At 39.8% G+C, this 13704-nt stretch overlaps 1 protein-coding gene across 6 annotated transcripts in view; it reads left to right on the top strand.

Moving 5' to 3' along the window:
• DOCK4 (dedicator of cytokinesis 4) overlaps positions 1–9452 on the top strand; it is a 240175-nt gene extending 230723 nt beyond the window's left edge. For all 6 annotated transcript variants that reach the window (XM_017817903.1, XM_017817905.1, XM_017817904.1 and 3 more), the window contains 3 exons: positions 2281–2394; positions 3314–3375; positions 6369–9452. In XM_017817903.1, coding sequence (XP_017673392.1) covers positions 2281–2394; positions 3314–3375; positions 6369–6794 — 602 coding nt within the window. In that variant the 3' untranslated portion in view covers positions 6795–9452. The remainder of the gene's footprint in view (positions 1–2280; positions 2395–3313; positions 3376–6368) is intronic.
• The last annotated feature ends 4252 nt before the right edge of the window (positions 9453–13704 follow it).

Genomic DNA, 13704 nt, shown 5'->3' on the forward strand with positions numbered 1-13704 from the left:
CTAAATTATGCTAACAATCTTAAGTTTCAATATAGTTTGCCAAAAAGAGGAGAACATGGTGTCTGAATGAAGCGTTGCACTCAAAAGAAGCCCAGAAGTTTGCAGGAGTGGATGATGGAGCAGCAGGTTGCAGCCTGCTGCATGTGAGAGCTGTCTTTTCTGCTTCTCAAGAGAGATAAATGGGGCAATGAGCCAACTTCTGGAGACTGGGGCAGAGAGAAGCTAGAGTTGGGTAGAAGTTGGTACCTGCAAGTCTTCGTTACCAAATATAGATCAGTGTGCTTTTGTTACACTCTCACTGAAAAGAGCAATTTTTGGTTTGTTGATTTTGGGGGATTTTTTCTTTTAATTACAGTAAATGAGATATGTATACATTTCTGTAGACAAAATATTGCCTTTCATAATTTTGCGCATGGGGAAATCCAATATTGTTGGCATAGTTATTGTGCCACGATTTCATTATGTGCTTCACATCCATAATATGCTCCATCATTTCATTATGGAACCTTTGTGGTATGCTGAATAAAGGATACAGTTCAATAGGTATATATTTGAAGAATATACTATAACAAGAACTGACCAGGAAGCAGATTTTCTTCAATAAGAGCTGGTCTTTTAGGTATTTTTGTGTCAAGTTTTTATGAAAGCTCAGGTGGAATTTTTCACAGGGCTGACAATCATATGAAATAATTTAACATGGAAATGACAAAACTTTTCCACTGGCCTATGCAGCCAAATAGATCACAGAATTGTTTAAATATTATCTTCTGGAGGTTTTAGGAGTCCAAAGAACTGACTGCTTAAATTACTTCAAAGAAAAAATTGGTTTGTCAAGAGATTCAGGCATTTGAAGTACCTAGGTCTGGTGCCGAGTGGTTTTTAGGATGAGGGCAAAGCCATACTGCTAGGTGACAGCTTACAATAAAAAGCAAAGACTGTATTGAATATTTTGGCAATAAAAAGCAAAATGATCCTCTAGAAAATAGATTATTCTGTGCAGTGTTCCCAGGGTCAACTAATGTGCAATTATACTGTAACAATATTGTTACAGATATGAAACCAATATAATTTGTACTGTACTTACTGTATTAAGTCTGGTGTATAGTGGGGTTGCAATCCTGAGAGCTCTCCGTGTTGCTGTAATAGCAATAATTGATGCCATCAGTTAGCAATAAAACTTTGCTTTTTGTTTCATCTTTGGAAATAAGCACAGGATCCTTGCATGTGATTCTCTACTCACAACTGAAACAAACAAACTAGAAGGAAACTGTCACAGCAGGGCATGATGTTTGAGGCTTTGAAGATGTTTTTGGGGAGTGAAGGGAGAGGTGAAGGGGGAGGTCTTGAAGCATTTTTTTTCCCACTTTTTTTTTTTTAACAATAAATGTAATGAAAGTTGTGTGTTTCAAATTAGCTTTTGTCCTGTCCATGTTAAATGCCCTGTCTATCTATGTGGCTTCTTTCCAATACTGGTGACTTCTTGATAACATGAGATAATCCAGTTCTATCAAGGAAGCTGTTCCAGACGTTATGCGATCATTGAGTTAAAGTCATGGAATTTGGTAAAGCTAAAGCACAAAGAAATACTACAGCCAATTTTATGCATGTCAAGGTGATAGTCAATTTACATGATTAAGCAGAGATCCTTGACCAGGGATACAAACAGCGCATAGAAATTTTCTCAGTCTGTGATGATTTCTTAATTTGATTTTTTTTTCTGTCAGACGCTTTTAATTTCTTCCAGTTTTTACTCCCTTCATTTTATGTAGTCTGTGCAGGCAACAAAAGACTGTTAGCATGGAAAGTTTTATGAAGAAAATTGATTGGAATTTGGCAAGTTCCTTTGTCTAGTCCCTTCTGTGTATAAAATGAGTTAATGGAAATAGTTTATGAATAGTCTGTTCCCCTTTGCCTGGAAACCTCTAAATAGGAGTCTGGTGCAAAGATAAACTGATTATATTAACAGGCTTCAAGCTTATCCCCCTTTGTGGCTGGATTTGCAGTGCACCAGAATGCTATCTCAGCTGCTGCTGTTGATGGCCCCCAGAGCTATACAGTCACAAACTGACCTGAGGGCCAGATGCATACATCAGGCAACTAGGAGACTGACAGCTGTTATTTAGGAGCTTTGCAAGTGGTGATGTAATCACAAGGGCTTTTCAGGCATGCTTATTGAGCTGTTTATCATTTTCACTCTGTGTATTCTTACCCTCCTGGATAAAGGCAAGTCAGAGAACTGGAATTGTTGATGCCTGTGACAGCTTTTTCATTCTCTTCCAGCTGTAAACACCACCCCAAGCAGCTGGAGCCTGGATAGTGGGAAGGAAGCCAGAAACACATCAGAAAGTGGAAAGCTTATATCTCCTCCTGTACCACCAAGACCTGCACAGACTGGTGAGTTAATGGACATTTCAGGCAAAGATCCAGTACTTTAAGGATTCTTTCCACTCTGATTAATGTTTAATTTCTTGGGCAGGTTAGCTTATTATTTGATTTCTTACATGAAAGGCTGTAGAACTGCCTCTGTGGGTATTTTAATCTTGTTAATGTTCTCTGAAGTACTCTGTTTCCAATGCTCTGCCCCTTCACTTAATGACTGAGTAGTTTCAGACAGTTCATGCTAGTACTAGGGAGTATGATCAAATTTAGTCGTTTGATTTTATGATAATTGGAGGTTAGCAATCAGAAATGTTCATTAACCACAAAGAATCTTACTGACCAGAAAAAGCACAGCAATCATGCGAGTACATGAGTTCTGTTACTATAACCAATTTGCCTTTCAAAAGATTAATTTTCATTTAAAGAAAAGGCTGCTTGAGTGATACTAACAATATAATTGTTCTCAAGGGTGTGAATACACTTTTTGCATATTAGACTTATGCCTCAGACTATGTCCAGGCATGTTTCCAGTATATTTGCAGGTAAATGTTTGATATATTATGTATTGTCTTTTTTCTTATTTGACATATATATACCTAATATATTTCTGAAGAAAAAAAGCGAAAAGTTGTAATACTGACTCTTTTTTTTAATTCTTTTATCATTTGTTAGGATATAAACCAATTTACAGCAATGTCAAATTTGTCAGAAAAGGCAGATGCAGAAATTTCTTATACTTGGTTGTACTGCAAGATCATCCTGAGAACAAAGTAAAATAAATAAAATCTCCAAAACTATTTACAACCATCAGGAAAGTACCTAGAGGGAACGAGAGATAATGTCTGTGTATCAAATGATCTCCTATCCACTTAAAAAGATTTCTTAGTGAAAATTGTAATGCCAAGAGTGCACTGAAATCTTTCTAACTTTACAGCATCACCAGCAAGACACATAGCCTCTGTTTCCCCTTCTCCTGCTGGCAGATCACCAATGAAGGTAATATCTTATTGCAGTGAATTGCCTTTGTGGGACAGATCTTGTGTGTTCTGGGGTAGATAGTATATATTTAATGTATATGATTTGGGATTAAATTATATATTCTTTTTTTTATCATATACCTATACAAAAACCATTCACAAGAATAAGTAGCCATAATAATTGCAGCAGCTCTGAAGATTTTAAAAAATGCAGGCAAGAAACCTAATCCTCAGAATCTTTAGCCTCTCAATATCAGGCTTCTCACTTACATGGATAATCAAGCTCACCGGAGTCAGTGGACAGACGAGAGAGTAGGAAATACATGTAAGAGGTGTCCAGTGGTCCACCTACTCCAGAATTCTGTCTCCAACAGTGGAAAAAGCAGAGATGCCAGCTGAGGAGAACCTGTTGTGCAACCCATCCCTCTTATTCCTCCAGCATTCGGGGCTGTTAGATTAGAGGGTATGTTAGAGACTCAGAAATCTGTGTATTCCACAACACTGGAGGACACGAACATGCAACCTGCTTATTCCATGCAAACCCCAATACTGACAGACTGCACATTAGTCTTGGGCATAGCCTTTACCACACCATTGAAGCAGAGATAATTCTGCAGTTAGAAATACTAAAGTCAACAATGTGGAAAGAGAGCAAATAGAAAGGAGCGTGACTGGTGCTTCAGGCACTCAGGTGCAAGGGCAGAGGGAGACAGCCCTGCCAAAATGGCCCCTCAGCAACCCAATGCCTAACTAATGCTACAGAGGTACACATTACCTGAGGAGGAAAGTGGCACCCCAAAATATTTCCTTTCCCCTTAAGGTCCTCAATCACAAGTCCATAGTAATGCTCCTGTTTGTTTTCCCATAAGCCTGTAACATTTCTACTTGTGGCTGCAGAGTGGTCCAAGGTCAACATGGAGCAGTTGGCCAGCAGAGTGCCCATAGTCCTATTACAATAGTGTCCCTTCTGCTGAAGTGAGCACCAATCCCAGGTTTTGTGCTAACTGCTTACTAGGAAGCTCTTTAGAGCATTAGGATCTGTACAAAGACGAGTGACTTTCTTTTTTGCCTTAATGGACTTAGTACTGATGATTTTTAGGGATGTTTGAAGTTTGTTCTAGCATTTTCCTTCTAGAGGTCTGGACAGAATTTAAGCATTTTACAGACAAAGTCTGGATTGCTGTTTGGGAGAGGAATGCTGGCCCAAAATACTTCTGAGAGCTGCTGGATCTCACTTTGAGCATGAATTTCAAGACTCTATTGGTGTCTAAATTGTTACTTGCTATTGGTGAAAGCAGGCTGCACTGCTGTCAGGAAGCAAGTGCTTATCCCTGCCAGCTTTACACATAACTTGCTCTTGTTTAGAATGACAAAAGCAAAGGTCCTGAATCTTATCTATGGTCACTTAATCCAAGTGTCAAATGTTCTTGGAAATGGAGCCAAATATATAATTTACTTAAAAACCTTGACCCTAGATGTTTGTGGGAGTAGGAGTGCAGCTGCAGCCTCCTCACATGCAGAGGAATGGAACATGAAACAAGTAGTTAAACAGGCTCCTCAAAACGACTGAAATATCTTCACCATGTATTGAGCTTTAAATAAAACTTGCTCTGCTTTGCCATAGCCATATACAGGGCCTTAATTTTTAGCTTGTGTTCCAGCAGTGTGCTTCCAGAGAAGGTCATCCTAGTATACAAAACCCACTGATCTTAATTAAATATTTTTTTCCCCATTGATTTCAGTGTTCTGTGGATCCAGTCCTAGATGGATAACTAAAATTATCTCAACGGCATAAAGTCAGTGTAGCCAGCTCTATACACCCCTGCCCCTCACCTCTTCCTCTACTCCCATCCTTTTTGCATGGCTCACACTCTCACCTCAAGCTGAGCAGCTGAGCACCAACCAGTCTAACAACAACTAGAGTGAGAAATTTGTCTTTAACGTGATTCCTCCATCCCTTTTTTAGCCTGTGCCTGAGGCCATTAAGTCTGGATTGTCTCAGATGACTCCAGTCAAAATTAGATATGTTGCAACAACTTTTCAACTTGGACAGTGGGGGCTAACCTTTTACAATTTTCAGTTGAAGTTGCTTCACTGGAATAGGATTGCTTGATGTTTTTAGGTAGGCCTTTATTGTCCCTGCCTTTTATTTTTTGTCAGCTGTTGTTGCTGCTTGGGCCTTCAGCTTCCTGTACCTCACCATCCCCGAGAGGCCTGCAAGGCTGCTGATGCAGCCCCTGGCCACCTGTGCCCTTGTCTCTAAAGTGGTGTGTTGTGTTTGTGTGTCCCAGGAACACCTGGGAGATGGGGGAGAGGAAGGGTGGAGAATCTGCAGATAAAAATGCTGTCTGCAGCAGCAGTGATGCCTTCACCTCCTGCTATCCTGCTGCTGCTGCTGAAGGGGAGCAGGAACAGCAGCTGAAGGGGGCTGGCCCCCAGCAGCAGCTCTTACCTTGACACCTGCTTTGGGCTTCCCCTCCAACGTTGATATTATGGTGCACTCGGAAATGATGCCACAATGTAAATGCACTTGTCACTGCATGATGATGCACTAAAGCTGTGAGGAAAAGCTTTGGAAACTGAATTTGGGATATGAGAGCCTGCAATAGCAGCAGTGGCTGGGCTGCAAGACCTGCGCTTTGGCGTTAGGGGGCAGGACACCCCCAGGTATTCCCTATGCCAAGTGATGCATTCCACTTGCAGCTGGGAAAACCTAAGAGTGCATTTTAAAGGCTTCCAGATTTTTCCAGTGTACTATGATAGTAAGATAACATTTAAATGCAGTTTTACTTCCACTTACATGAATTACTGGCATGAGCACTAAGGTGTACCCAGGCACTATTGAAATGAGCTTTTTATTGGTTTCTTACTAGATCTTGATTAAACATGGGCACATGTTTATCAAAGCTCAGAGTCCATGCACTGTATCTATGTATGTTTTTGGTCTTAGCACAGAAATGCTCTCTCTCATATACCCCAGGTAAATTCTTCTTCCGCCCTTTTTTTGAGCAGGGGTCTGTGCAATCATTCACACCATCTCCAGTGGAGTATCATTCCTCGGGGCTCATATCAAACTCTCCAGCACTGTCAGGGAGTTACAGCAGTGGCATCTCTTCGCTCAGCCGATGTAGCACATCAGAGACATCAGGCTTTGAAAGCCAAGGCAGTGAACCAGCAGTGACTGTCCCAAGCTACAGTGTTTCTGAGGAGCCTGTGAGAAAAGAAAGCAAAACCCCGCCACCCTACAGCGTGTACGAGCGGACTTTGAAACGACCCGTTCCTCTACCTCACAGCCTCTCCATCCCACCCGCCACAGACCCACCAGCACTGCCACCTAAGCCACAGCTGGTTCGGCCAAACAACCTGGAAAACAGCAGCAGGAGGACTGAGCAGGTTCCCCGGCCCAGGCCTCTGCCCCGCAAAGTCTCTCAGCTATGAGAAGCCACTTTTATATTTAATTGCAACCAATTCTTTACTGTTTAAGAAATAATATTTTTTAAAAATGGTAAAACTGGTTTAGTTAGGCACTTTAATATTTTGCCCACCTTTTCTTTTGAGTAATTTTGAAACGCTTATTAATATTATGTTGCACATTTGAAATGAAATTACTAATTTAGGTTGCCAGATATTATAGGAAGCATGAATGAGAGGATTATTGTGTTTTTTTTTAATTTTATGGTGGTGAATACTGATAAATGCTTTTATTTGTACATTATTTTTATTTAAAAAATTAAATCTAAAACCCTACAACTCTCATCTGAGTGAGCCGAATGCTTCTTACAAAATGCAGAATATACTGACTGGATCTTTACTACTAGAGATAAATGCACGCTTTCTAACAAAGTAGTCCGTAGACTAGGTTGTTTCTGCAAATAGGCTGAAAGGCATTTCTCTTATGAACAGATTGGTCATTTTAAATGTATGTGGGAAAACTAGGATATAATGCAAGTTATACTGCAGAGAACTGTTGTAAGAATGTGGTTTGGAATTTTTGAACACACTTATGTTATTTTTAAGATGGATAAATACCTGCATTTCATTCAGTGTACAGCACCATTCTGGTGAATCCTGATAAGGTTTTGTGCCATTAACGTATTATTGTATCTGACACATCCTTTTTCTTTTTGAGATGCAATTTACTTTTATTCTTCCAGTAGATGTACTTTTGTTGTTTTAGTTTTGGGTTTTTTTTAAAGTGAGCAGTTTGCTAGTGGAGGCTCTCTGCTTTTTTTGAAAGTTCACCCTAGAATACAATCTACATATGAAATACGTACCAATGAATTGTTTGTTTAACTTATGTACAAGAATCAGTACTGACTAGTACCAAGGCAATTCACTAAATGAGCAAATTTTTAAAAATACAAATTGCTGGTTATTGATCCATATATTTCAAAAGCTAATTGCAAATATTCTTAATAATTTTGTAAAAATCTGGCAAAAATTCTGAACACTTCTTTCAATGTGTATGTGCCATTGGAGCCAGGTTTTGGTTTTGGATTTGCTTTTTAGCTTGAGTTCATCACCATGATTTTTATTGTAGCAGAACGGTGTTTGGCCTTAGGTTGTATTTTAGTGACTGGCATTTGAAGAGCTTTAGAAAGCTAATGCCAACATGTAGGAATATGGAGGGGAAGGGAAAAAAAGCACCTTCTGTATGTAGTTTTTGTATCCTCTTTCTTTTACTGACTGTTTAAATGTGCTTGGGAACAGATGTGTGAACTGCATTTTAAATCATGCTGTTAAAAATATTCTCCCTCTTTTGTTGGGAAACTGATGTTGATTTTAGCTGTGTTTGATTTGTTGATAGTTTACTGGAAGAAAGTGACCACTTTTTTATATTCTCTCAATTAAACCTTCAGCAGTTACAAGCTGTTGATGGTAGTAATAGAGGTTTTCTATAATAAATGTTCCAGTATTTTTGTACATAATTGGTAAATTTTAATAAGGAGTGTACCATTATGTGAAAAAGAAGCAAACAGTTGTGTATGCAGTAAGATTGTTATAATTATGCCAAATACTTTATGTATGGAAAAAAGAATATTTGTAAATATGTGCTTTTAACAATAATTCTGCCATATTGACTTTACAATTTTGAATGTCAGAGAAAATAATATATGTTAAAATATTTATGTTTTAGTGAAAGTATTCATAACTTGAAAAGGAACATATGAATTTTAGCTTTTTATCTTGCTGATTTCAAAGTCTGAAATTCCTTGAACTAGCTCTTGCTTTCTTCTATAACAGTTTTGTGTCTGTAACCACATCATAAAAGTTGTAGAAGGCTACATATTTATGCTGATATAAAGAATTAATGCCTGAAATTTAAACAAGGTGTCACAAGTAAGATAACAAAACTGCTTTGATTTTTTTTTCCACCTATGTAGTTTAATAGATTTTGTTGACTAGTGCTTGAGCACAGTATGAATCAGTGTTATCTGCTCCTGAAGCAATTCTTTTTATTTCTGGCAGTAAAGAGAGTTGATGACTTCATCATTTGCGTGTATTACTGGTCAGCTTTGCAGCAAAACATTTCAAAAGTCTCTGTTTACCTAGACACTCATATTGGTTGCTGCGTAATGTTAATATGGAATAAATGAACTTGATTAATCTTTACAGTACTTGTTTTCTGCAGAATGAGAGGTTATAGTTCAGTTTGTCACAGAGTGAAAGTTCTGAATCCTTGTCTTGCTAAATCCTTTTTTTTTCTGTTAACCATCTCCTGATGGATTGAGTTTTCTCCCTATTTGGATCCGTAATTGCTTTGTGAGACAAGGTGGAGAGTATTGACCTGCTCTTCTGAACAACCGAAGAACATAAAACTAGGGAGTTCATTGTAAATTAACCTGCATGAGTGCTCTGTTTTTATAACCATGACATCAGGAATACTCTGAACAATAGCAAACAGTGTAAAATTGACAGAGAACTCTAAAACTGAGTTGACACATTTTCTGCTTAGCCAGTTTTGACAAATTGATTTTGTAGATCAGCCTTTCAACCTGATTACTTATAAAAAATGTAGTACGAAATTTTGTTATGTATGTTGCAACACCGAGCGCTTGAAAACCTAATGTAAATAAAGGTCTTGTTTGAATTTTATGTATTAGTCATAAATACAATTTTAGCACTTTCTGGATGATGATGAGTAATTCAGAAGCTCATCTAGGAGGACCTATGAGAATAAGTTGCTGTTACTACTCTATACCTTGAATGTTAGCCAATTTATGCATAATAGGTGAGATGATCTTGTATTCAAATACCAGCATCTCAAATATAATATCTTTGAGATGCCACAGAAGCATCTACGAACTCGCCTGGCTGTCTTTACTATGATGCAATTCAGACTGGTTCTCATGATGGGGTAATACCCTTGTAGTGTGAGTGAACTCAATTATGATGTTCCAGGTCAGATCACAGCCAATAGCCTGTGTCCTGAAAGAAGCACAACCTGGTTACCCCTTTGTAGTAGAGGTTTCAGGGTAGTGCAGTTCACACAGAACAGGGTCTAGCTATGTGTAAATCTTCTCTTCTATATGAAAGTGCCCTCCTGCCTGACCGTTCTTCACTGATTGTCCAACAGCACCTGCAAAAAGCACAGCAGCTGAGCAGAAACATACCAATAGGCAGGAGTCAGTGCCTGAGGTATAAATGCTGAAAAGCATCTTGTTTTGATGTAACTGTGGTCAGTGAGGCATGCAGCAGCACTGTCTCAGTAACCCCAGGTTACTTACTCCTGTTGGTAGCTGGATTTTCTCCCGATCTGGGCAGAGCCTTGACATATGCTGGCCGAAGGGTAAAGTCCCATCTGGTGTGACAGTGTGGAAGGATGTTTGTCACTGAAGCCCTTGAGATTCTGACCTTGAACCAGCTCCTGTAGGAGAAAGCCCTTTTCATACTAATTTGTCTTTGCCTTCTCCTTGTCATTTTAATTCAGCTTTTGACATATATTTAATATAAGAAATTAGAATGACTAGTTACTTTTGCTAACATTAACAAAAAAATTTTGGGATTAAACAGCTAAACAATGCAAGCTTCAGGAACAGGAAAGGTTTAGAGCTGCATACTTCATGTGTGCACAAAGCACCAGGATAGAGTGACTCTTTGTGGGTGGTAAAATAAGGCTGCTGAAGAATAAATATTTTTTAGAAATGGATTGCTCAGTAAGGAACTCGGTGTGTCTGTATTGACTGGCTGAGGGCTGTGCAGGGGGGTGCAGACTTCATTGGGGATGCAGCCTATGACATGAGCCTCCTAGGCACAGCTGGGCAAACTTACTCAAGTTAGAACTTGTCACAACTCCTCTCTAATTGACGGATATTTATTCCAGGAAGACTTGTTAGAAAGGAAAAGAAGGTGAACAGTGTGTGTTTTGTGGAGGTTGGAACAGGAGGGGTGCAAATAAAACAGGCAAAATCCTTGATGGCCTAATAATTAATCCGAGTGTGTTTTCACTCAGCCAGGAAAAATAATAGTGGTAGAAATTGAAATGCTAGCTGAAATAAGCATAAAATATATATCTTTAAGCTATTGTAGCATAACGTTATACCATCTTAACTGCTGGTTGAGCTGAAATGGGTGGAAGGAAGGGAAGCTGCAAGTCCTGATAAAATACAGGGTGTTTTTATTTTACAAAGGCTTTGGGGTGGGGTTTTTTCTCTTTTGCTATGGCTCATCAGATGACAGAGAAGACTGACTGCCATGAGGTGCAAGAGCAAAGAAGTTGTAAATAGCAAAGCCCTGCAAAATAGCCAATTCAGGGAAATATTTTGAATATTTGAATAAGCAGCTTTTTTTCTTAACCCACAGTGCATTTTGTGGGTGCTGATAGTGCATTTTGCAACTAACATCTCTGTATTTTAGGGAGGAAATTGATGTCCAAATTTCATAGGAAACAGCTGATAGCTCTGATAGCTCATAAGCTGCTGAAATTTTGGTTAAATATTTAATGTTTTACATCGATTTGCTATTGGAACTAGATCCACTTGTGTATTTCAATTTATTTCCTGAAAATTTTGCAGAGAAACTCTCCACATTACATTCTTGCTTATTTGTGAGACTTCTATCATTGCTGGTTTTTGTTGACCTCACTGACTTCCCTTGAAGTGTTTTCTCTTGCTTTTCAAAAGAAAGACCATCAGCGAGGAGCTGCTTCAGCCTTTCCCGTGGGGAATATTTCAGAAACGCAGCCTGAAGGGGATGCAGCACAGAACTGCTCCATTCCCGGGGGTGGGGGGACTATCAACAAGAGCCTTGGGAACAATAGCTGAGGGGGAAGTTTACCTGTAGAGCACTTGTAGGAGTTTGTGTTCACAGATACAGCGATAGGTTAAGGACTAAGGGACTAATCTAATTTACTAAAATCAGGAGGTGGGGTGTAGGTAATGTCCTGCAGGCTTTACTAAAGGGTGAAGCTCAGTCCCAGCATGTCTTATAAATGGAAATCCTTTGCCTTGTTTTCTGATCTTTTAAAGGAGAAAATAATGCCAGGTAGACACATGGGGAGGGGCGAGGGTGGTGGTGGGAAGGCTGTTGATTTTATTTTAGAGTTGCCGACAATGGGGGAGGCGGGGAGGGAAGAAATGCTGAATCTACACTTTAAGCCTAAAATGACTTGAGAGACCATTGTCTTTGGGCTGGTCTTTGGGCCAGCTTACAATCAAGTGATGTAACTTGTGCAGTGATTTATCCTTATACTCTGAATACGCTCTGAAGAGCCAGCTGCCCCTCTGAACTTCCATGCCAGTCTCTTTTTTTCCATCTGTTGCAAGAGGAGGGCTTGCTGTCTGGAGCAGAGTCTGCTGCAGCCTGACCTCGGCACTTCTTTTTGAGACATTCCTGGAGCTGGCTGGCATTGGCTCCACCAGACAGGGAAAGCCTCTAGCAGCTTCTAATAGAAGGCAACCCTGTAGCCCCACCACCACCGCTACCGAAACGTAGCCACAAAAACCCACCACACTAATGAATTTAGTCCCACCTGTAGAAAATAAAACAGTCTAACACTGACCAAAAAACACTTTACAAGGAACAAAATACATCAATAAACTCAGCTAGTGCACTAGGAGATGAAGCAACAAATATTACAGTGCTGCACTCTTTTCAGGACATTAAGTTCAGCAAAAGAAGACTGTGCACACTGGACAGAAGCTTTTTATGTTGCCAAGGAGTTTTCCTGCATCTGCAGTCCCCCCTCCAAGTTCTGAGACAGAACTGAAGCACATCCTGTCAATCCCCCTGAAGCTATCATTCAGTGAACTTTTTATAGCTGTAAAACCTGAGCTGCATGATGATAAGCAAGCACAATCAAAGCAAGTCATAACCTGCTACTTTGAACATGCAGACAGGAGCTATAGGGGAGCAAGAAGGGAGAAGAGAGAAATTTTGGTTTTGTGCCAAAAGGATCTATTTTGACTTCTGGAATATTTGCTGGGTTTTGAGAAGTACTGGATTTTTACCACATGCTTTACTGAGTTTTTCTCCTCTGTGTGAAATAATGCTGGGGAGTGTTTTTCTCTTGTGTCCATGAAGATTTGAATGATGTTATTTGTCTTGTACCTAAAGAGAGTGGTTCTCAGGGTTTTGTTTGTTTATTTTCCCTCGATCCTGGGATAGGATAGGACAGAAGATTTAAGACAAAAAAAGACTGTGGTCAGTGCTATGTGATCTCTTAGTTCAGAGATGCTCATGGACAAGGGAGTATTCAAGACCAGGCTGGATGGGGCTATGAGCAACCTGACCTGCTGAAAGGCGTCCCTGCCCACAGCAGGGACATTGGAACCAGATGATAACAGTCCCTTCCAACCCAGGCCATTTATGACTCTATGTTCAGAGAAGAACATCCATGTTCTCTAGCTATGTCTTGATCCCATACCTTCAAAGGGTAAAGTTCAGCTCACTACTGGCCCCTCAATGCCCATGCCTAAGGACAAAAAATGGGCGAGCTCCATCTTGCTGTGGGAAGTGTGCTTCTGCATATGCCTTGAACATGGTGAGGTATGAACAAGGATGGGCAGCATTCCATGGTGCCCATGGAATGAGAGGCCACTCTCCTTTGTGTCCTTACTGCTGCAGCAGTGATATACTTGTGGTATGTTGAGTATCACAACTAGCTGTCATGGCATTGCACACAGTTGTCTTACCTGCAACGAGCTGCAGTGCTGTGAAGAACACAGAAACAGTTAAAATGTCAAATTGTAAGACAAAATTGCTTTTTAACATTCTCACCAACACTACATTTATTTATCTTGAAAACTGGGAAACTTGGTGGATATTTCAAGCTCTCTCAGTAAGCCTTTCCTGGTTCAATGCTATTTTTACCGAAGATATCACCAACCCATCTTGCAAGTGAAGCTTT

Source organism: Lepidothrix coronata, unplaced genomic scaffold, assembly GCF_001604755.1.
Source record: "Lepidothrix coronata isolate B3197 unplaced genomic scaffold, Lepidothrix_coronata-1.0 Scaffold63, whole genome shotgun sequence".
Lineage (NCBI taxonomy): Eukaryota > Metazoa > Chordata > Aves > Passeriformes > Pipridae > Lepidothrix > Lepidothrix coronata.